Source organism: Meles meles, chromosome 3, assembly GCF_922984935.1.
Source record: "Meles meles chromosome 3, mMelMel3.1 paternal haplotype, whole genome shotgun sequence".
Classification (NCBI taxonomy): Eukaryota; Metazoa; Chordata; class Mammalia; order Carnivora; family Mustelidae; genus Meles; species Meles meles.
Window position 1 is genome coordinate 116,474,601 of NC_060068.1, and position 24,721 is coordinate 116,499,321.

Consider the following 24,721-nt stretch of genomic DNA (forward strand, 5'->3'; position numbering starts at 1 on the left):
GGATCATGACCTGAGACAAAGGCAGGGGCTTAACTGACTGAGCCAGGCAGGCAGCTGTAAATAAATAAAATCATGTTGAAAAAAAAAAAAGATACAAGCAACAAAAGGAAAAAGAGGATAATTGGGGCTTCATTAAAATTAAAAAAGTTTTACATTAAATGACACTACCAAATAAGTGAAAAGACATCTCACAGAACGGGGGAAGTAGTTATAAATCATATATCTGATAAGGGACTTGGAACTAGCATTTATAAACACTCTTACAACTCAATAATAAAAAACCAAATACCCCAATTAAAAAACTGAGCAAAAGTTTTGAAGAAATGTTCCTTTAAAAAAGATATACAGTGGCCGATAAGCTCATGAAGAGATGCATGACAACTTATTCCCCAGAGGAAGGCAGAGCAAAACCACAATGAGCTAGTACTCCATAGCCACTAGGAGGGCTAGAATGAAAAAGTCAGATAGTAACAAATGGTTTTGGAGAAATCAGACCCTCATACACAGCTGGTGGCAATGTAAGGCAGTATAGTCACTTCAGAAAATAATCTGGCAGTTTCACAATTAAACATAGCAGTCCTACTCCTAAATACACACGCAAGAGAAATGAGAACATACGTCTGCCCAAAAACTTGTACATGAATGTTTACAGCAGCACTCCTGATAATAAACAAAAAGTAGGAACAACCCAAAGGTCTATCAATTGATGAATGGGTTAACAAAATGTGGTTCATCTGTACAATGGAATATTATTTGGCCACAGAAAGGAATGAAGTACTCATACGCTATACAACACGGGTGAACCTTGAAAACTTTATGCTAAGGAAAGAACTTAGACACAAAGTACCTATATTATATGATTTCTTTAAAAAAAAAATCCAAAAGAGGCAATTCTATAGAGATAAAAAGAGGATGCATTGGGATGCCTGGGTGGCTCTGAAGGTTAAGCATCAGGCTTAGCTCAGGTCATGTTCCTGGGATCCTGGGATCAAGCCTATGTTGGGCTCCCTGCTTAAGAGGGGGCTCTGCTTCTCCCTCTTCCTCTGCTTACCAGCACCCCCACTCCTGCTCTGTCTCAGATAAATAAAAAATCTTGAAAAAAAAGAAAAAGAGGGCGCCTGGGTGGCTCAGTGGGTTAAGCCGCTGCTTTCGGCTCAGGTCATGATCTCAGGGTCCTGGGATCGAGTCCCGCATCGGGCTCTCTGCTTAGCAGGGAGCCTGCTTCCCTCTCTCTCTCTCTCTGCCTGCCTCTCTGTCTACTTGTGATCTCTCTCTGTCAAATAAATAAATAAATAATCTTTAAAAAAAAAAGACTCTCTCTCTTTAAAAAAAAAAAAAAAGAAAGAAAAAGAGAGAGAAAGAGAGAGAATTTGTGGTTGCTTCACCATGAGCATTGATACCAAGGGTCGCTTCTAGTCCCCCGGTTCGGTTCTGTGAGTACTGATTCTCAAGGGCTTTACGTCTGTGTCTCCCCTTGTCTTCCGAGTGATCCGGCTTATGGGCGTATGATGTCAGGGGCACAGAGAAGTTTGCTGACTTGTCCTTGGTTGCACAGGAAACCTCTGCTCCACCCAAGCCTGACATGCATCCTCCCTGTCTTACGGCCTTGCACTGTGGGCTACTTGTCATTTGCCCTCACCCTGCCCCTTTTCCTTGATGAGAGCTCAGAATATCCTTCTCGTCCTCTCTCATTTTGATGGAGCTGACCCATTCCTGGCTTTGGGGTTGATCACATGACTCCAGCATGGCTGGTCAAACTGACTTGTACAAAAAACAAGCTCATGGTCCCAGATGGGCCAATGGTAGCCGGCCACCCACTGTATTCTTCAACCTTTTGGGAGACAAATGTGGTTTTTACCTGAATTTTCTAAAGTGATTGTTATGGACTGTATGTCTGTGTCTCCCCTCATATTCGTATGTTAAAGCCCTAACTCCTAATATACTTAGGTGATACCTCATTTGAAAAATTTTTAAAAACTACTCTATAAAGGCAGATGTATGGCAACTCGAGATGAGGGTCAAGTGGATTTCATGCTGGGGAGCCTGGCTGGCTCAGTTGGTAGAGCAGCTGACTCTTGATCTTTGGGGTTGAGAGTCTGAGCCCCAGCTTGGGTGTAGAGATTACCTAAAAATAAGATCTTTTGGAAAATGGATTTCACAGAACTAGATGGGGTGAAAAATGCATTTGCTGTCATCTCCCTCAGTTTCACTTCATTTTAGGAACTATCAATAATAAGAATGATGATGATGATAAATGTATCAAACACTTAGAAGAATCTCTTCATGTTGTAAAGTATCTCAAATCATCACAGTGTGGGCACCTGGGTGGCTCAGTGGTTTAAGCCGCTGCCTTCGGCTCAGGTCATGATCTCAGGGTCCTGGGATGGAGTCCCACATCGGGCTCTCTGCTCCACAGGGAGCCTGCTTCCCTCTCATTCTCTCTCTGCCTGCCTCTCTGCCTACTTGTGATCTCTCTCTGTCAAATAAATAAATAAAATCTTAAAAAAAAAATCATCACAATGTATACTTTGAGTATCCTGCAGTTTTGATTGTCAAGTCTACCTCAGTAAAGCCGACATTAAGAAAATAGTCTCATAGAACTGTTCTCAAGATTAAACATGAAAATGCAGCCTCCTTGACCAATGCAGAGATCAGAAGTGACATCCTCACATAACTTAGATGGGTCGTACAGATGTGAGGTTACTGGGCTTGAAACAGGAGGGCCCTGCCATGGAGTGTGACATCTCTAGGGAGAAGGAATTAAGTAGCAAAGGCGCCCCTCTTGGCGGAGTGCTCATTAGCTCGAAGTTCTGGAGTCAGGTTACAGTCTGAACCCTGGCTACATCATTTTTAGACCCTGGGCCTCCGAGAACCTCAATATCCTTCTCCCTAATATGGAACAATTCCTACTCAAGCTGGGATATTCTAAGATTAAATAATCATGCGAAATGCCTGACATCCAATGTATTCAATTCGCCTATGTCTTACCTACCTTTCCTTTCCTCCATTTTCATTTCAAGAGTAGCCCATTCTACCCCTAATTACTCCCCAGGCAGGCGTCTGGTTACTCGAAATTGGACGTCACTCATTCCTCTGCCAGGGTCCATGTCAACCTGAGAAAAGCTAGAAGCTTTTTCTAATCCCAAGGAGGCAAAAACGTGCTAAAAAGAGAACAAGAGCGTTTCCTGGGTCAGCTCACGACGGCCCGACTCCCGTCTTCAACATGAAAAGAGAACGGGGTAAATACTCAAGTCACAGATGTTGCTACCCCTGGAGCCACACGGGGGAGCCCCTGTCGGGCTAAACGCGGAGGGCAGGGCCCGGGGATCCGCTGAGCACGCAGCCTGAGGCCTCGGGATCTTCTCCCAGCGGCTGGGCCTGGCCTGACGCCCCCTCCCGGCCACACCCACCCCCCTCCCGGTGGAGGTGGGGTGCCCTTTAAGAAAACTCAACTCAGAATAAGGAAGAAAATCTTTTTAAAAGCGGAAAATATTTTCAAGTCACGTTCCGTTCTTCAAAAACACTCCCTCTTCCCAAATAAATAAACAAATAAGGGTGAAACTTGAGAAACGTCAAACGGACACAGCAGTCAGGAATGAATGAAGTCGGGACTACAGTTAGAGGAGCTGGGAGACAGGGCACAAGAAAGAAGCGCGGGGAGAGGAGAGGAAATAGGTCATCAAGAGTCCTCCTGTCGGTCTGCACCTGAGTAGGGAGTGACCCCTCTCAGCGGGATCCCCGCTCCATTGCGGACCCCGAGATTACAGCAAACCTCAGCGTCACCTGGCTCGGAAAAGGACCTCTCAAAAGACGGGAGGTTTAATAATAAACAAGGATTTGCCTCCATTCGTGGACTTCCCGGCGCAAAGTTTTCTCCAAACAGCTGACAACTGTGAACCGAAATGGGACGGTTCAATCATCCTCAAATAATAAATACCACCGAGGCGCGTCTAAAGGGCATTTAAGATAACAGCCGGTGCCTGGACTTGCGGAGCAGGTGACTAATCCCTTAAGCAAACCCTTGGACACCTAGCTAAACACTGGCTCCCCTTCCTCGAGGACTTGGCCACCTCACAGAGCGCCACACCTCCCCACCCACCTTCCTCTTTGTGCTTTGTGGCTCACTTCGTGTGGGAGGGGCCTTTGAAAGGTGACATCAGGGAGGGCGCCCCTCGCTGGCTCCCCTGCCCTGTTCTTCCCCACGGATTCTTCCTTCTGCCCACCAGCTGCCCTCCCCTACCTCCCCCCAAGCGGATCCCTCCCCCAGTTCTTCTCCCCAGTGCTCTGGTTGATCCCGTCCTCTCCTCCTCCCCATCCCTTAACCCCCAGCCTCGCTGCTCTCCACCACACTCCTCCCCTGGGTCCCCTCCCCCACTTCCAGCCTCCTTGCTGCCTTCCCCTCAGCTCTTTTTCAGTTCTCTTTACCCCTCCTGCCTCTTTCACCTGCTCTAGGCCAACTCTCCCCCAAGGCTGTGCAGCAAGGGTCTGGAGGTTGTGCCCCCCTTCCTTAGGCTTAGCCTCAGAACTACCTGGTCTGGCGCCTTTGGGCTTCACTGTTGGGAACGTGAAGGCCCCTCTTAAAGGCTGGGTTCTTGGGCTTGGGCCTATGCCTTCTTCAGAGGATGTCTCAGAGCTTTCTAATCTTTTGTCCCCTGCAGCACACCATACCTAATTTTTCTCTGAGGTCCAAATAAGGGGTCCTTGGCAAGGACATTGCTTAAGATCTGGAAGCCTATTTGTCTTATGTAAAATGAGGATAATAATAGAAACTAGCTTATTGGAGATTTGGGTATGAAATGAGATAACACATGGAAAAATTGCCAGCTGTTACTGTGAAGTCCTTCATGATATGCATCCATACCCCTGTGTTTCTTTGCACTCAGCTAGATGGGAAAGGTATCAATGTGTAACTTTTAAGTTCCATTAATAGCCAATAGTTGTGACCTTTTTCTCCAGCAAGTGTTTTTCCAGGGCATTAAAAAAAAAGTGCTTAGCTCTTCTTGGATTTTGACACTGCTTTCCATTCTATTTACTTATTTACAACAGGTGTTCATGAATTCCTCTAGGACAGGGACAGTGTCCTATTCCTTTTTATATCCCTGGAACATTACTTGGAGTGGAGTAATTCAATAGATATTTATATAGTTCGGTATTTGTCTTTACAGGTCATTTATAGTCAGAAATGGCACAACAGCCTAGGATCAGAATGAGGAGAAGCCAAGGGAGTACGAGAGGACGGCATCATAATCATACCACCATGATCAGGCATTGCTCCAACATTCTGTGCACATTTTAACCAGTTGAGTGAGGGGGTGGGTGATCCATTATTGTGTTTTATACAAATGGTTGACATACCTAGTGGTAAGTTGGGCCCTATTTTTAAACAAGTTGTTCTATTCATTTACCCCATAAGTGTTTACTGAAAACCTACTGTGTGCCAGGCACTTGCTAAGTGTTAGGGAGAAAACCACCAATAAGTATTCACTGAACCAATAATCACTTATTAAATAACCTTTCAAACTTTAAATGATATTCTAATGATTAGCATGAAGGAAACAAAATAAATTAACAGGGAGAAATAGTAGTTATTGTGAGTAGGGCCCCAAGAATTCAAGCACACATGAAACATTTTCTAGCAGGCAAATCATATTAGCGTGCGGTTGTTAGGAATGGAGAGCCCTAAGGCAAGTCACCAGTTCAGAAAGCTCCATTCCTAATAGGGCTCCCTGCCTTAATTCCATGTATCCACTTTCCGGCCGTCATCAGCCTTCTCCTTCAAATAATTGATATTTTCATTTCTTTATTCATTTAAGAATCCTGTATTGAAATCAACTGCCCCCAACTAAGATAAGCCACTGGAGATATGGACGTATTAAAGAAGTTACTCAATCTAATTGAGAAATCAACAATGGCATAGCCTCAGAGAACAAGTGGGAGGGCTGGAGAAAGAATTTGGCAATGGATAAAGCAGAAAGCCAAGCAGGTCTGGGAAAAGGTGTGCCTGTAGGATGAGGTGTTTAAATATGAATTCAACCTCAGATACTGGGGTCTGGAAGTTGTGAGAATTTGCTGTTGAACCAATGAAATAATTTACCAATAAAATCACTGGGACCAGGGAGGAAGGAAGATGGCGGAGGAGTAGCCGACTGAAACAGCATTAGGTCCTAGGAGTTCAACTAGATAGTTATCAAATGATTCCGAACACCTACAAACTCAACAGGAGATGGAAGAGAAGAGCAGCAATTCTAGGAACAAAAAATTGACCACTTTCTGGAAGATAGGACTTGCAGAGAAGTGAATCTGAAGTGTCTGGAAGACAGATGCGGGGGGAGGGGCCAGCTTCTGGCAAGCAGTGAAGCAGGGGAGCACAAAATCGGGACTTTTAGAATCAGAGACTAAGCGGGGGCTGGAGCCCTTGTGGGGACAGTGTGGTCTCAGGTCCCGTGGGGTCACAGAAAGACCAGTGGTGTCTGAGGGTGGCAGAGCTGCCAAGTATCAGAGCGGGGAAGCTGACTACAGAGACGGAGCTGGAGCCGAGGAGTGCGCTCTCAGTTCAGGGTTACCTTAAGCTGGGATCCAAGGCATAGTTGGATCACTGCTCTTCAAGCAGGGACCCCGCAAGTGGCATATCTAGAGAGACGCCCTCCTCCCTTCTCCAGGAGGAGCACAGGAGCACATGGCAGGAATCTTCTGGGTTTGGAGACTCTAAACGGGGCTGTGCGCTGTGATAGAAATGCTCAGTCACAGGCTGGGTGAGCATGGAGTGCGGCCGGAGACCAGAGAGATGGGAGGGATTGACGGCTTTTCTCTGAGGGCGCACTGAGGAGCGGGACTGGAGCTTTCGGCTCCTCTGTGGCCGGAAATTGGGAAGCTGCCATTTTCATTCCTGTCCCCCAAAGCTCTACGGAAAGTGTTCAGGGAACAAAAGCTCCTGAGAGCGAACAGGAGCAGATTACTTAGCCTGGCCCCTGGCAAGGGTGGTGTAATTCCGCCTCGGGCAAAGACATTTGAGAATCACAGGCAACAGGCCCCTCCCCAAGAAGATCAGCAAGAACATCCAACCAAGACCAAATTCACTAATCAACGAGAACTGCGGAACCCCAGAATTAGGGGAAAGCAACACATAGAATTCATGGCATTTTCCCCATGATCCTTTAGTCTTACAAAATTAAATTTTTTTCAATTTTTTTTTCTTATTCTATTTTTTTAAACTTTTACTCTTTCCTCTTTTAATGTTTTTTAACTTTTATCTTAATAATACCATTTTTAAAAAATGTGTTTTTTTTTAAAGATTTATTTATTTGACAGAGAGAGATCACAAGTAGACAGAGAGGCAGGCAGAGAGAGGGGGGAAGCAGGGTCCCTGCTGAGCAGAGAGCCCTATGTGGGGCTTGATCCCAGGACCCTGAGACCCTGACCTGAGCCAAAGGCAGAGGCTTAACCCACTGAGTCACCCAGGCGCCCCTTAAAAAAATCTTTTAAAATTTTCATTGTTATAGTAATATTTTATCCCTTAGTAGTATTTAACCTTATTTTTTGTATACATATAGGGTTTTTCTTTAAAAATTTGGGATACAATATCTTCTAATAGATCAAAATATACCCTAAAGCTAGCACATGGCTTTGTTCTAGTTTCCAGTCTGATCACATTCTCTCCTCTTTGGTTTCTTTTCCAAACAACTTATCAATTCCTTTTTTAGTCTTTTTTAAATTTTCATCTTTACAGTTATATTCCATCCCTTCATCATGTTTCCCTATATATATATATATATAAAGAAAAAAAACACACACATATATATATATATATGTATATATATATATATATATAAAATTTTGGGAGATAGTTTCTTCTAAGAGACCAGAACACACCCAAAATAAAGTGGTGGCTCTGTTCTATTCACCAGTCTAATATACATATATTAGACTGGTGTGTGTGTATATATATATATATTTTTTAATTTTTTAAATTTATTTATTTATTTTTTAATTTTTCCCCCCTTTCTTCTTCCCTCGGTTTTGGATCTCTTCTGATTTGGTTAGTGTATATTTTTCTGGGGTCTTGGCCACCTTTTAGTATTTTATTCTCTCACTCATATATTCATATCTGGATAAAATGAAAAACTCACCAAAAAAAAAGAACAAGAGGCAGTACCAATGGCCAGGGACCTAATCAATATGGACATTGGTAATATGTCTGAACTAGAGCTCAGAATGATGATTATCAAGGTGCTAGCTGGGCTCAAAAAAGGCATGGAAGATATTAGAGAATCCCTTTCTGGAGAAATAAAATCTCTTTCTGGAGAAATAAAAGAACTAAAATCTAACCAAGTTGAAATAAAAAAAAAAAGCTATTATGAGGTACAAAAAAACGGAGGCCCTTACTGCTAGGATAAATGAGTCAGAAAAGAGTATTAGTGATGTAGAAGACCAAATGATGTAGAATAAAGGAACTGAGAAAAAGAGAGATAAACAACACTGGACCACAAGGGGAGAATTCGAGATATTAGTGATACCATAAGACAAGACAATATTAGAAAAATTGGGGTTCCAGAAGAAAAAAAAGAGAGAGGGGAGCAGAAGGTATATTGGAGCAAATTATAGTAGAGAATTTCCCTAATATGGCAAAGGGGAGAAGCCTCAAAATCCAGAAGCCACAGAGAGCGTTTCCATTTCTTTGAAAAAAATTGATGGTATTTTGATAGGGATTGTTTTAAACATGTAGATTGCTTTAGGTTGCATAGACATTTCACAATATTTGTCCTTCCAATCCATGAGCATGGAAAATTATTCCATTTCTTTGTGTCTTCCTCAATTTCTTTCATGAGTACTTTATAGTTTTCTGTGTACAGATTCTTTACCTCTTGATTAGGTTTATTCCTAGGTATCTTATGGTTTTGGGTGCAATTGTAAAATGGGATCCCTATCAAAATACCATCATTTTTTTCAAAGAAATGGGAAAAATCCTAAAATTTATATGGAACCAGGAAAGATCCCGAATAGCAAGAGGAAATGTTGAAAAAGAAATCCAAAGTTGGTGACATCACAATTCCAGGCTTCAAGCTCTATTACAAAGCTGTCATTGTCAAGACAGTATGGTATTGGCACAAAAACAGACACATAGATCAATAGAACAGAATAGAGAGCCCAGAAACAGACCCTCAACTCTATGGTCAACTGATCTTCGACAAAGCAGGAATGAATGTTCATTGGAAAAAAGACAGCCTCTTCAACAAATGGTGTTGGTAAAATTCGACAGCCACATATAGAAGAATGAAATGGGACTATTTCCTTATACCCCACACAAAAACAGACTCAAATATATGAAAGACCTCAATGTGAGACAAGAATCCATCAAAATCCTTGAGAACACAGGCAGCAACCTCTTCAACCTCAGCTGCAGCAACTTCTTCCTGGAAACATTGCCAAAGGCAAGGGAAACAAGGGCAAAAATGAACTATTGTGACTTCATCAAGATCAAAAGCTTTTGCACAGCTAAGGAAACAGTTAACAAAACCAAAAGAGAACTGACAGAATGGGAGAAGACATTTGCAAATGACATACCAGATCAAGGGCTAGTATCCAAAATCTATAAAGAACTCATCAAACTGAACACCTAAAGAACAAATAATCCAATCAAGAAATGGGCAGAAGACATGAACAGACATTTCTGCAAAGAAGACATCCAGATGGCCAACAGACACATGAAAAAGTGCTCCACATCACTTGGCATCAGGGAAATACAAATCAAAACCACAATAAATTATCACCTCACACCAGTCAGAATGGCTAAAATTAACAAGTCAGGAAATGACAGATGTTGGCAAGGATGTGGGAAAAGGGAAACCTCCTCACTGTTGGTGGGAATGCAAGGTGGTGCAGCCACTCTGGAAAACAGTATGGAGGTTCCTCAAAATGTTGAAAATAGACCTACCCTATGACCCAAAAATTGCAGTACTGAGTATTTACCCTAAAGATACAAATGTGGTGATCCAAAGGGGCACATGTACCCGAATGTTTGTAGCAGCAATTTCCACAATAGCCAAACTATGGAAAGATGAATGGATAAAGAAGACGTGGTACACACACACACACACACAGAGGAATACTATGCAGCCATCAAAAGAAATGGAATCTTGCCATTTGCAACAATGTGGATGGAACTAGAGGGTATTATGCTGAGCAAAATAAGTCAATCAGAGAAAGACAATTGTCATATGATCTCTCTGATATGAGGAATTTGAGAGGCAGGGTGGGGGGGTTTGGAGGGTAGGGAAGGAAAAAATGAAACAAGATGGGATGGGGAGGGAGACAAACCATAAGAGACTCTTAATTTCACAAAACAAACTGAGGGTTGCTGGGGTGTAGGGGGATAAGGGAAAGGGTGGTTGGGTTATGGACATTGGGGAAGGTATGTGCTATGGTGAGTGCTGTGAAGTGTGTAAGCCTGATGATTCACCTACCTGTACCCCTGGGGCAAATAATATATTACATGTTAATTAAAAGAACTAACAAAAAAATCATTAGGACCAGAACCTTCTTTGGAGATAGCACTTAAGTTCAGTTCATTCCATTTTGTTTATTTAAGTTTTCTACTCCTTGCTGTGTCCATTTTAATAATCCTTTGTTAATTATCAGTCACTATGCATTGAAATTTTTTTTTAGCTTAAATTAACTAGAGCATGCTTGTATAATTTCCAAATTTATACACTTCATATATTCCTTTCCTTTTTTACATATTTTCTCATCTCTTGATTGGATTTGTTTCCTAGAAGAGACATACTTTTTGAATGTTTTTAATCACATCCATTAACTTTTTCAGGTGTCATGACTGAAGAAACAAATCCAGAGAAGAAATGCCCTGTGTTTTTATTCTCCCCCTCATTAGAAATGACCTAAATCACGTGGAATTTTTTCCTCATAATCCTATAAAAGTTTGCTATAAGGTATCAACCTATGGAGATAGTCATTAATTTCCAAAAGATACCACTGTCTTGCAAATAGCAGTCTGTAGAGGGAAAGTCATGATCATACCTCTAACAGGCTTAAGTAATTCAAAATGTCAAAGTTAATCTTCTACTGGTAAAACTATGGCACAAAATTTGCTCCTTGGCAGAAAGCTGCACATTGAGCTCAGGTTGCACAGAGAGCTGACACGTTCTGTTGGATGAACTTGTACTAGAATAACTGATAAAGCTGTCTCTTGAACTTTGGGACTCAATGACTCCAAGATCAAGAGTTGCATGCTCTACCAACCGAGCCAGCCAGGCGCCCCGGTCTCTTGAACTTTTTAGAAGGTGACCTGGAAGAAAGACATCAGTATATTTCAGTGATAGGAATATGATTTTCTGTTTACTACAGGAGATCATGTTTTTTCGGAGAAGTTAAGGAGGATAAAAGGACTGGAAGGCCCCCCTGTGAGAAGAAATGAAGTGTGGAGACTTTCCAGAAGCTGACCCAGGTTCCTGCCCTGACTCCACTGCTTACTGTGCTCATAGCTCCTCCAAGCCTTGCTTCTCAACTCTACCATGAGGAAAATACTCCCCGCTCCAGAGGGGTCTGGTGAGAGTTAAGTAAGCTAAAATATGTAAACAGATAGCATAAGGAGTGTTCAGTTGATGGGGATCTTCTTTTCTCTCCCATCTTTCCCAAATTAGGAGGAAGAAAATACTCAACCCATCAAGGCACCATGAGCGACCCCATCTTCCTGCTCAACACCCAGGAGGAGAACCCATCACTCAATCCTATTGAATTTTTCTCCAAAACATCTCAAATTTCTGCCTCTCTCCACCTCAGTCTGAGGACTAATATCTTCCCAAAGAGATGTTAATCCTGCACCATGCTTCTTAGATTTGTTGGACTTGGTGTTCAAGGGTAATAAGGTGAGCTGTTGAGATTTAATGCAACATAACAGAGAAAATTAAGCAGACTGTTTTCAGTTGTTTTTAGAAAAAGTATGCTCTGCCTGTTTTGGTGAGGGAAGACTCTGCTATTGCATTCTGAATGGTTACTGCATTTCTAGATGCTGTAGGAAAAGGAGCCACTTCTGTGATCTGGAGCCCACTACTTGAGCATACTTCCCAGAAGGAAGTATGAGGGCAAGACTTTTAGCCATGAAGAGGCCGATCTTTCACATCCCTGAATATTTCTTGAAGCCTAACTTTCCACCTTCCCCGCCCTGCATTTTCCTGTCCATGAAGACTCATCAGGAAAAGAGGAAGAGAAAGCAGAGCTGGTTCTTATACCAGGGCTGGGGAGATCCTGCCCTGTGGTATGGGTGGGAGCGCCTGAGAGATACCACTGAAGGAGAAAAGACAAAACAGGTGCCTCAGATGGAACTGCCATGGATGAGGGGGTCAGGAATGCTCTGCCCAGTGGCCTTTGAGCACCCACTTTGAGCTGGGCACGGTTGTGTGACTGCTGGGCTAGGGTGGAAAGTAGGGCTGGAACAGATACGACGTGCTGAGCTGCAGAACTTTGGGAACCTAGAAAAGGTGGTGGCAGCCTAGGTCAGGCCTGTAGAGCTGTCCACCTCAGAAGCAACTGCTGGAGCCTGGGCTGTGCAGCGCCTGGAGCAGCAGCCAGCCAGGGCAGAGCAAAACTCCAAGGCCCTTCCCTCAGTTCCGGGGCCACATAAACCCCAGACTCTAAAGGCAAACCCAAGGGAGAGGGTATGGCTCCCTGACAACATGCCATCTTTCAACTACAGTTGCTGCCCAACTACTTGTTTTTTTTCAGAAGTCACTGATCACTCTCCATGGTGACAGTCTACCTGAAGAGTCATGTCAAGACTGGAGAGGCAAACCAGAGAGAAGGAAAGGGCGAGAGACAGAGCGCTAAGGATGCTGTTCTGAGTCTCTGCTTTTACAGAGTCCCTGAACTCGGCGGTCTTCCTGGCTTTCCCTTCTCTATTTGCCGGCTCTGGGCTCTATTCCTGCCACTGACAAAAATCTAATTAATATAAAAAGAAAGCCATGAGGCATTTGGAGGGTTATTTGAGTTCACGGCTGGCATGAGGGGAAATGGAATTACTCACGTGCTGTGGAAGAAAGGCAGTGGGGTGTGCGTGAAGGACAAAGGGAGCCATAAAGAAGGGAGGGTTATCCTGAGAAGCCGCGGATGTGCAGGGGAGAAATTTCATGCAGAATAGATTTGGCAGGAGTACTGTAGGATTTAACGAACTCTCCAGATGATTCTGAAGCACACCACTGTTCTAGTTAGTGTATCAATGCATAATACACCTGTGTTTCATTACGATCAACTTTCTGAAAAAAGCCCATGTGTGAAACTTATGTCAATAACACTGAACTCGCAGGTGCATAGACAGTAAACAAAGGATTATCTTTACTGATGGGAAAGTCATAGACTACCTCAAGGATGTAGGGTACACCTCTGAGATCAGTACCATGTAGTTCAGAGATGCGCATTATGATCAAAGGATTTTGAAATACAGAGGAAGAAATTAATTCCATTCTTCACCATCCACCGTTTCCCAGAAGGAAGTATGAGGGCAAGACTTTTAGCCATGAAGAGGCCAATCTTTCACATCCCTGAATATTTCTTGAAGCCTAACTTTCCACCTTCCCTGCCCCCTCCCCCTTTCCCAAATCATCCCTGTCATCCTTTAAATTTCTTAACTAGTTAAGTTTCTTAGGAACTTGAAGGAGAGTTGTTTAGACTTAAGCAAAAAAGCCGAGCGGTTGTAATAAAAATAACCCGTGGCTTATCGGTCATTTGGATAAACCCCTCTAGCTCCCTTTTCAAACCGTTACTACCTTCTTTCAAAAATGGCTTAATTGGGGCTAAATGTATGTCTGAAAAAGTAAAACTATCTCTCACAGAAGTAGTTGTTACTAAGCCTTGATGTGTACTGTATGTAAATAAAAAACTCTGCCCGCTTCATTTTACAGCTTTTCTTGTTTATCTGTTATTAGAGATATAAGCCGTAAAACAACCCTGTAAATGGCTTCCTTTTAGACCAGGCGAGGGAATGCTTCTAGGACAGAATCTCCATGTTTCTCTCCCCATCTCAAAAGTGGCAGCAGTTATCTAATGAGATTCTGGCCAGTACTGAGTCCCAGACCTCTCTGTTTGCTTCAGTGTCCACGGATCACTGATCTTACGCTGTGGATCAAAAAAACACATTCTCCTTGCAGCTGTGGTCAGAACATCTTGTTAATTTGCATTCGTACTTGCGAAGAGGGGAACAAAACTTATGTGTGGACATGATGCCAGATTTTTGGGGATGAATTACGGATCTAGGAGTAGAGCAGGCACAGGTAAGGCTGTATAAGGGGGCAGGGGACCAATTCAAAGGCCTTTACATTTTCCCTAAAACAATACTTGCTCACTCTAACACAAAATTCAAGGGTAGATTCAAGAGGAGAAAATGGGCTTAAGTTCTCAATGCTATTTAATAGCCTACCCAAAATGCCTATTACAAGTGAAAGAGGTCTCTGACCACTGCCGCCTGATTCCATAAAGAGCAACAGGACTTAGACCTTTAGGTATTTTATTCGTCTACAAAAACAAGTATATCGAGCTGGTTAATCCACCACCACATTTTGGGTATCTACTACCTAAACTAGCTAAATTTAACAGTACGTTCTGGTGAGTGTTTCCCAGGATTTGTGCCATCTTTACTCAAACAGTCAAGCAGTCAACTACTACCTATTTGCTGTGAACCTGCAAACATCCTGTTGACACATACAAGACAGAATTGTGTCAGAGGCATTTATCTTTTCTTACGGGTGAAGGAACAAAACATACTGGCTAGAAGGTGAACTCCATCCCTGTTTTGGAAAACCGGTGGATGCTCTGACACTAGAAAATGTCACATTTGTAGTTGCCTTTGAATTCTCTTTTAACTCCCCAAAGAAGTCACTAGTCTTTTGGGAAAAAAAAACAAGAAGCAAAGAACATGCAATGGACACTGATATTTGGTTTCAGATCTATTAAGCCAGCCTGTAGCCAAACTATCTCTAACTGGAGTTCACATTACCTGAGCACACACTCATCGGCAATACTGGATGACGAGTATGGAAACAGCCAGTCTATCCACCCTCTGAGTTATGGATCAGGCAGCAGTGAGTGCGTAACAGAGATATCCCTGGAGATGAAAGATCCGGGCTCTGGGCCAACATTCTTCACTGATTTACCACATGACCTCGGGAAATTCCCTACATTGCTCCAAGTGGCTTTCCCAAGAGTAAGAGAGAGAAAATTAACTGTCTGCGTATATAACACACTTATTATAATGTTCAAAGGAGAAATGTACAGTTATAAAACTGTACATTAGCTTAGCCAAAAATCGTCTGAAGAAAAGACACAGACTATGGATCCATTTTCGTCTAAAATAACTTAAATAAAATAACTTAAAAAGAATTAGAAAAGTAAAATCACTTTAAAAAAAATCAAAATGAGCTGCAGCTTCTAGGGTTCAATCACACTGTCAAGTATCAGTAGTGATTATTTCAAAGGCTTACGGATAGTGCACAATTTCAAACAAGTTTCTAACATACGATTTTTAAAGGTAAAAGCCAGCAAACAACTCAGACATCATGAAAGAACAGTTACATAAAAGAGGGTACATCACAAAGTTGCCAAAGGTTAATAAAACAGATAAAATAGAAGAGTAGACATTAAATAGTTTTAATGAATCCACTTCCTTTATTGCAGTAACCTCTGTACAAAGCAGCAACTGCAATACTCAACATTAAAACATTAGAAAAGCATTTGTGTGACAGTTATAGTACAGTATTATCAAAATATTACATTTTCAAACTTAGTAGATAAACATCCACCAGAGCTCAAATCTTTAAATTATTTCCATAGTCTTTAAAAATAGGTAATGTCAGAAAGCATATAAAAAAGAATGCAAAAGGAAACCTAAAATACAATGAAATAATGTAACAAATAAATATATGATTTAATTAATCATCAGCTTAACACCACCATTCTCTCTAAATCCAATGAGTATTTACCTATAGGAATAATGAACTGTCAAATGCCATTGCATATTTATTTCCAAGTTATCACCAATGATTAGAACTCAAAAAAAATTTGGCATTAAAATAATCAAATTTAGCATAAACAAAATAAACTAGAATAGCTTCAACACTAGCTAGCATCTCTAAGAATTGTTGAAATTTATTAGAGTACTACAACAACCTTGAAAATTTTGACCTGGTGTCTAGTGTTAAATGAAAGTAATGCATTTTTTTTTTTAAAGTGAAAAGCTTCTTACATTATTTCACAGACAATATTATCCTCCCCCCATTATGCATATTTAGATATATTTTATGTACTTTATACACATATGTATGATGCATGACATTTGGTTCCTGCAGTACAGATCACAATGATGGTTTCCTGAATGGGAAAAAACTAAAAAAAAAAATAAGTGTACCTGTGCACATTTTCAAGATAGCAGCACTCAGTTCATGCCCTATTATCCATTTAAAAAGTTCAAACATGGAATTGTTGACTGAATATATGACATTTCTACTGTCTTCCCCCAAAACACTATAAAACCTGCAATAAAGGGAACAATGCTGTGAGTTATAATGTAGGGGGGAAAAAACCTAGAAAAACAATTACTTCATTTTAACATTCTGAATTCAAAATGATCAGATCTCCACTTTTCATTTTGCTTATGCTCATGCAGCAAAAATACTGCACTGACAGCAGTAGTGATTTTAATGATATCTACCAAGATTCATGAAAATCTGCATATGTTCTTCATCACCAAAATTTATACCAACGAACTGACTGAACAGTAAAGGATGTGTTCTCCACTTATCACTGAACAGTAACTGTGCGAAGTTACGTGCCCTTCAAATGATCACCTTTGTCCTCTGTGAATCCTGTATCTTTCAATCTAATTTTGAACTTACGTTTACTGAAACCAAAAAATGTTAATCGAATGAATCTTGATCACTTTAAAATGCAAAAAACCGGCAACATAAATGTCATTATACATACACATATGCATCTGTGTATGCATATACACATACATACACACATACAGATATGTAGACATATATCCCTTGAAATGTTTTTAGGAAATCCTTCCTTGAATAAAAAATGAAAAACTTCACATTAATAATCGTATATAAAGCTTTTAGTAACAGTACATATGCACTGTCAAAATTGTACTAGTAGACTGATGTCAAAACAGACATTCCAAAAGCACAAACTGGCAGTTTTTCTTAACACAAAAGTTTTAAAGTATTAAGAATGGATTAAATTTAAATGTTCAGAATAATCTGTTCAAACCTGAGTATATTAATTAAGACTAAGTATACTTGACAATTGAATGAATTAAGCCTAAAAACATTTCACTAAGAAATCGGTGGTCCATTTAACCATTTGATGAAACACTAAAAATTTTAATGATTTATAAAGGATATGTATAGTGGAATCCCACACATTGTTTATTGAAATATTCTACTTAATGACATTGCTTTGTCTAATTTTCCTCAAGAAAAATCTTTTAGCATTTCTTAAAAGTCCCTCAAAATTTGAGGAAAACTCTAAATTAGGACAGATCTCTCTTCTTATAGATACAAATGATTTTGAGGACTTTGGTCTAAAGAATGACAATACGGGATTTTTCAGCATGGTATACAGAAGTACTGAATAAATCTTCACCCTTCCTTAAGAGTTCAAATAAAAATACAAATAACAGCCAATTAGAGATTTAAAAAAAAGAAAGGTTTATTGGGTCTTCTTTCCCTAGAGCTACAATTTATACATATCCCTACAAACCTAACCTTGGGGTCACTTTTTGGCTACCATTTTTTGTTTGTTTGTTTTGGGGTTTTTTTGCATTTTTCATTAACTTGCCCTAATTCTTGCCTTTAGTATCTAACAGATACCTTTATAAAAGTAATAGAAAACATACAGTACTCAACACTAATTGGTCAATGGAAGAAGAAAGCAGTGTCCATTTCATTTTAAGTGGGAGAGACCATAACGAAAATAAAAGCTGAAGGCAAAATTTGACATTCTATAAATTTATAAAAGAGGATATATGGATGAAATTTGGTTAATTTCAGAAGGCACCTCAAGGCTAAAGGCTTTTTGTACTCCTCTCATCAATCACAAAATAACACACTTTTATTGCTATTCAAGTAGCAAAGGAAAACTTTACTCTCGTGAGCTTCAGACCAACAAGGAATCATCATCATTCATTAAGACTGAAATACAGAACTGACTAAAACTGAAGTCTCCATACACATCAGTGGAGCAACTTCCCTGTGTGCTTTCAAATTAATGAAAAAGTGAAAGAAAAGTCACAGTTCGCCATTGTGATGTTAATGTGTCATTGAAGATTTCAGTGACTTCACTAGGCACTCAAGTACCATCTAGAGGGCTGTCCACTGTACAGGGCCTTTAAGAATAGAAGGTAAGGACACTCTGATGGTTCCCACGGACTAGGAGAATTGGTGGTAGGTCCTTCGATAGAGCTTCTAACCATGCCATATAGAGAGCACTAGAGACAGCACCTTTCCGGGCAACTGGCAGACTCCTGGTGTCAAAAAAGAAAGGAAATTAGGCCATGCATTTAAGTTGAGAAAAATAAACTGTAATAAAAACTATATATTGAGTCACTAATAATAGTAACTAAAAGTACAGTGATTATACAAATCATTTTGGAGTGCAGGCAAATTGTGAACATGGTGTAGCAATAACTATACTCATATCACTATTCCGCCTTTTTTATGTTTGAACAAAAGCTTTTTAAAAATTCACCTAATAATAACAGAAATTAGTATTTTTATAAACTGCAACACATTTGGTACCTAACATTAAACCTCCCATTCCCCCTTCTTCAATAAGGATAGAATTCTTCTAGGAGAAAGGAATGTTTCTACCTAAAGTAAGAAAGCAGAAATCACACATGGGTAAATGAGATTCAAACATAATTAATTCCACATATTAATTTTCAACTCCTCCTATCTTTCTGGGCTTTCATTTTTATCTGTAGATAGTGGTAGTAGTAACCAGCTGCTCTGGGGAGTGTTTCCAGATTTCTGTTTTAACATATTCCATTACAGATATCTGATCAGCAGCTGCAAAAGCTGAAATTTCCTGCTATATTGTTTTTTGTTAATCAAAATAACAATCATTTGGTAATATTTATTTCATCATTTGCCCTATTTTTGGAGGCCTGAACTTTTTTTTAACCTATCTAAGGACCCTGGCTCCATGATGGAGAAAATTTGGGTTCAAGTAATATGTAACTAATCTGACTCAGTAAAAGAACAGCCAGATAGCCCCTAGATCCAATAGAGGACAGAACATCTGTCTGTAGAGTTTGTGTGTGAAACACGGGGGTGTAGATTCAGACAGGAACCACTTTTTAAATTTCATCCCCAAGATAAGTTGATGGTATTATTTCTATAAGGATGTTGCCCTGGGTCCAAATTTTCCTTTTTTTACACTTGTTAAAAAAATTATTATTTGAGGTACACTCTACCCCTACAATGTGGAGTTTGAAATCAAAAGCCCAGTATCAAGAGTCAAATGCTCTGACAGAGCCAGCCAGATGTCTCACACCTCACACCAGGGTCCAAATTTTAACTTGAGGCCCTCATACTCCACAAATGTTTAATGGCTATGTCGTAGTATCCTTCAAGCTAAGGAATTTTTAAAAGGTGGGAAAAAAGATAAAAGAAAAATTCCAGAATAAACTATTATGAAAAAAGAATGACTTAGATCCATATAAACTTCAGGTTAAGATTTTTGTTTTGCTTTCCTCCCCCCTTAAATGATTTCTCTATATGCTTAAAGCAAAGTATATTAACAAAAGTTTGTTTTTTCTTCCTTATAACTGTTAAGTCATTACTGAGGTTTATGTAGGTATGTACTTGGCGTGGAAATTGATCCTAACTGCAACATCATAAAATGAACGCTCAAGAAAATCTTAGTATGGACAGTACTTACATGACAATGATATTAGCTGTACTTGAATGTTCCTTTAATAATTCATTTAACCTGATCTGCCGGTAGGTCTGAAATGAAACAGGACAAAGTCAATCCTGGACCATTTGAAAAGCGGAATTTAGTGTAGTTCATAGAGCTATAAGTAAACAAAAAGAAATCAAAAGAATTTCGCTGTAATAAAAATATCCATCCCTTAATTTAGAAAAGAACTGATGATTTATACCCACTGTTCACATACAGATCCAACTTAGAGAAGACTGAATTTATACAACTGATTCCTCTGATAACAAATGACAGTTCTTGATACTTACATCTTCCTTATTTTTTAAAAAAATCAATGGAATATTAAGAAAAAGAAAGCAAAAGAGACAGAATACCTTGGTTTTATAGAGTTCAAGCTCATTGTCTGTTATTAGCCATGGTTCATCTTCTTTCATTTTATCTGCAATATCTTGTTCTTTGTCATCTTCATGAAGTCTGTACGGCTCAATCATTTCATCAAAAGCTACAATACTTAGGAAAAAAACAAAACCCAGAAAGATTACTGACAATTAACTTCAATTCAAATTCCTTAACACTAAGATCTCAAATGCTAAATTAGTACTTGAGAAGTTAGTGTTTTCCATCTATTATGCTCCTCCCCATATCCTAATTTATAACCATCACTTTGGCAACCTATTTAGAAAACAGCAATTGCTAGTTTCTCAAACTGATAAGAAATTTATTTTTTAGTTGTTTTTTTTTTAAAGATTTTATTTATTTATTTGACAGAGAGAGGCAGAGAGGCAGGCAGAGAGAGAGAGAGAGGGAAGCAGGCTCCTTGCTGAGCAGAAAGCCCGATACAGAATTCGATCCCAGGACCCTGAGATCATGACCTGAGCTGAAGACAGCAGCTTAACCCACTGAGCCACCCAGGTGCCCTCAAACTGATAAGAAATTTAGAAGTGGATCCACAATAAAAGAATTGCAATTTCAGCCGCTCACACTCACCTGTCTATATTTAGGCCCTGCTCCTATGCCTACCGCCCCCCTCAACCTACATACATTTTCATCACAGCTGCCAACATGATCCTTTTGAACAATATGTCAAATTGTATTGCTCCTTTACTCAAAATACTCAAATGCTTTCCTAGTTCAAGTACCAATGAACAAAAAGTAGTATGAAAAAATGAAATGAAATTTCAATGAAATGAAAAAATAGTAGTAGAAAAGGTACTAGAATATTCTGAAGAGAGGAGTGGGCAGATACTAAACATTTAAGAAGATGCAGAATTAATCTCTAGATCCAAAGATACTTAATAGGATAAAAGACAGTGAAAGAACATTAACAACATTCTAATCCTCTATGAATGTGAAAAACACTTTTCAGTATCAAGCCTCATACAAAGCTCCTGGTATATATTATTTTATAAAAGGAAACAAATCCTTCCCTGATCCTAACCTTACAAAGTGTATCTTGTTATTTTATATTTAATTCTTTATACTAGCTTCATCATTTATTCAACATTTATTTGAGAATAATTAAAATTATGCCTGGTGGTATAAATATACACATAATTATAATATCCTCTATGTGCCATTTTCAGGTAGCTATTCCGTGAAGATAATTTTCTTTGACTCTTGAGAATTCTGAATGCAACTATTATGGGCAAATTCTTAGATTCTCCTATTTTAGTAATAAAGCAAAATAGTAAAAAAGTAATATATAACATGGAGTAGGGATTGAGTGGTGGTAATGAATACAGGCATGAACAATGTAAATGTAAAGAACCATGTGGAATTTCTGTAGCATTAGGATTTTCAGAAAGTACTTAGGCAACAGTAGCTGAATTCTCTGAAAACTGAAAGCGCTTTAGACTTACTCTGGTATCTGCTGTAGGCATGCCAACCATCAGTACTAGATTAAAAAGAGTTAACTTCACATGTAATTAACAGAAGACAAAACCCCAGGTAGTTAAAACTGAATGATATATTACTGGAATATCTCAGTAGGTCATCCATAAAAAAATCAGATCTCTGTACAGAGTAATTTATGCAACAACTTACTTTTCTTTCTTTGGCTTAGTATTAATATCTCCTAAGACCATGATATCAGAGAAGTCTATCCGGAACTTGCTCAGCAAAGTAGCCATCCTAAAACAAAAATGAATAGCATTGAGAGACATGAAAACTGTATGTAAGTATTTTTATTCTATTCGGGCTGAATCAGTACATCTGAAGAAGCAGGATTTATAGGAAAATGTATAGGTATCACATGCTAGGCAAAGTCCATCTGAATTAATTTACATGGTATGTTCAACTAAGTATACATCTAAATCACCTGAGTAGAGACTCCTCTTACATTCTTTTACTTTCTCTGAAATTGTCTTAGTATCCAATAATGAATAGGTAGAGCAAGACATTAATAATGAAATCTGAACTAGTTTTTAAATTTAGTTTTTGTTACGGGGAGTGAGAACGACCTCCAGTTACAGAGCGAACAAGCCGCAAGGCTGGCAGGTATAGCTTGGGGAGCAGAGTCAAGGGTATTTACTAGTGCTGTACAGTGGCCGGCGGCAGCCCCACCTGTGGGGAGCACAACGGGCCACACAGAGATCCTGAATCACCACGCTGTCCATCTGCAACTAATGGAACACCATGCGCCAGCTCTATTTCAATAAAGACTTTTTTAGACAAGTTATACTGGTAAGTATATGGATTTCAGCAAAAACTAGTAAACACTTGTAGGTTTAATTATTTTTGGATTATTCTTCCATCCACGAAGTATGCATATCTCAAGGTCTAAACAGAGGACTTTCTTGGGGCCAAACTAAAGCTATAACTGATGTTAAATGAAGTTCACAGAATTTCTGAGGTGGGGCGACTGGGTCAGACATGAAAAAGGGGCTCCAATAAGTCTCTGAGCTTCCAGTAAAGAAATCCCTTTTCATTGGGGCACCTGGGTGGCTCAGTGGGTTAGGCCTCTGCCTTCCGCCCAGGTCCTGGGATCAAGCGCCACGTTGGGCTCCCTGCTCAGTGGGGAGCCTGCTTCCCCTCTCTCTCTGCCTGCTTGTGATCTCCCTCTCTGCCAAATAAATAAAATCTTAAAAAAAAAAAAAAAAAAAGAAATCCCTTTTCGGAGGCATAGTTGGCAGTGAAGCCTTGGTGACAACAGCAGAAAAGTGGAAGGAAAAGCAGTTAGCAAAACAGGATTCTATCTTTAATCACATGAATTTTCTAAATGAGGATATTAGAAAACAGACTGACTACAGGTCTAGCTTTTAAATTATTTCTAGTATTTCTTGCATACTTCACTGTTTGAGATGAGTTGATACTTCGCAGAATTCCAGTATAAACTGACTATGTGTGTATGTGTTAGGGACCATAAAACTCAAATCTAAGGCATGAAAATAAATATAAAACGAGCCCCAGAATGCAATGAGTGGTACCAAGTATGTTGTTTTTCAGGAAGGAAGGATAACAACTGAAGGGGAGACAAGGATTAAAAAAAAATGAGGGAAGGTGTTATGAAGAAAGTGATAGCAATGCTGGACATAAAGGATGGAGTATTTCCATAGAGAAGGGAGGGCAAGCGAAGAGCGATTTCTAGCAGAGATGAGGAAAGAGTAGGAAGGAGTACATGTCTGAAATGGCATGCTTGTTTAGGGCAGGTGCAGAACTGTAAAATGAAGTATAAGGCAGAGTTGAGGGAACAGGGCATGTGACAGAGACCAAATTGAAAGTGCTTTGGGCAGAGGAATCATATGACTAGAGCTCTGGTTTCCATGTGTGAACTCAGGAGCAATGTGTACAATATACGCTGAAAACGTCCAAGACAGAACATGGCATACTTAGTGAAGCACTGGAATCAGAACTAGAATAGAACAGCGCAGCAGAAATAAGACAATGGGTGACAATGGCATCCTACATTTCTGTTGTCTTCAAGTCTAAAAAATGTATCTCATATGTTAATATGTAATTCGGGGACATCCCCTGATTTTGTTTTAAGAAGTTGCTTAACAGTCTAATGCTCCAAGTTTTTAATACTTTCTAAAATGTCAACATAGGAAAAAATAGGTATCAAGTAACACTAAGTACCTATAACTTAAACATGAAGACTAAATTAAAGGGAATATGGTTTTATTCACGTAACTAGAATTTTTAGTTTCAGTATAGAACAGGGCAACATTTTCTGGATTGTCTCTGTTTTACCCTACCAAATGTATATTGTAATAATGAGATAGATACTGTAATAAGATAAATACTCTTCAACTTATTAAATGGACTTACGCTCTCCGGTCATGGTCTATTCGATTTATTTTCCCACCAATGAATACTCTGATTTTACAGTCTTTCCACTTTTTCTTGGTAGTCAGAAGATAAGGTATCAATAAAGTCAAACCTGAATCATAAAAATATAAAAAATCATTTACTATATGCTAATATCTCAATTAAGAGCTTTTAAGTCAATTAAATCTTTAAAAACATGTTTACTACAACTCCATATTAAAAAAAATTTCTTTCCGTCCTTCCTTAATAATTCAGTCAAAAAGCCATGAGGTAGGTCTTAACAAAGAGGAAAGCCCAATGGAATCCAGCCCATGTGAGGAAGGCAGTGAGGTGGGGAGAGTGGCCTGGCAGAGTAAGGAGATCAGTCACATATAGAAGGAGTGAGGGAATGAGAGAATTCACTGAACATAATGGGAGCCAGGTTTCTTACTGAAATGAGAAATACAAGAAGGGAGAAGCTGGATTAAAGTCTGCAGTGTTGAAGTGGAAATGGTTTTCAATCTAT

At 39.7% G+C, this 24,721-nt stretch overlaps 1 protein-coding gene across 2 annotated transcripts in view; it reads right to left on the reverse strand.

Moving 5' to 3' along the window:
• Positions 1 to 15,643: 15,643 nt before the first annotated feature.
• Positions 15,644 to 24,721, reverse strand: part of SLC12A2 (solute carrier family 12 member 2) — a 108,669-nt gene continuing 99,591 nt past the window's right edge. For both annotated transcript variants that reach the window (XM_045999902.1, XM_045999901.1), the window contains 5 exons: positions 24,217 to 24,328; positions 21,994 to 22,080; positions 20,325 to 20,460; positions 19,948 to 20,015; positions 15,644 to 18,529 (listed from right to left, as the gene is read on the reverse strand). In XM_045999902.1, coding sequence (XP_045855858.1) covers positions 18,394 to 18,529; positions 19,948 to 20,015; positions 20,325 to 20,460; positions 21,994 to 22,080; positions 24,217 to 24,328 — 539 coding nt within the window. In that variant the 3' untranslated portion in view covers positions 15,644 to 18,393. The remainder of the gene's footprint in view (positions 18,530 to 19,947; positions 20,016 to 20,324; positions 20,461 to 21,993; positions 22,081 to 24,216; positions 24,329 to 24,721) is intronic.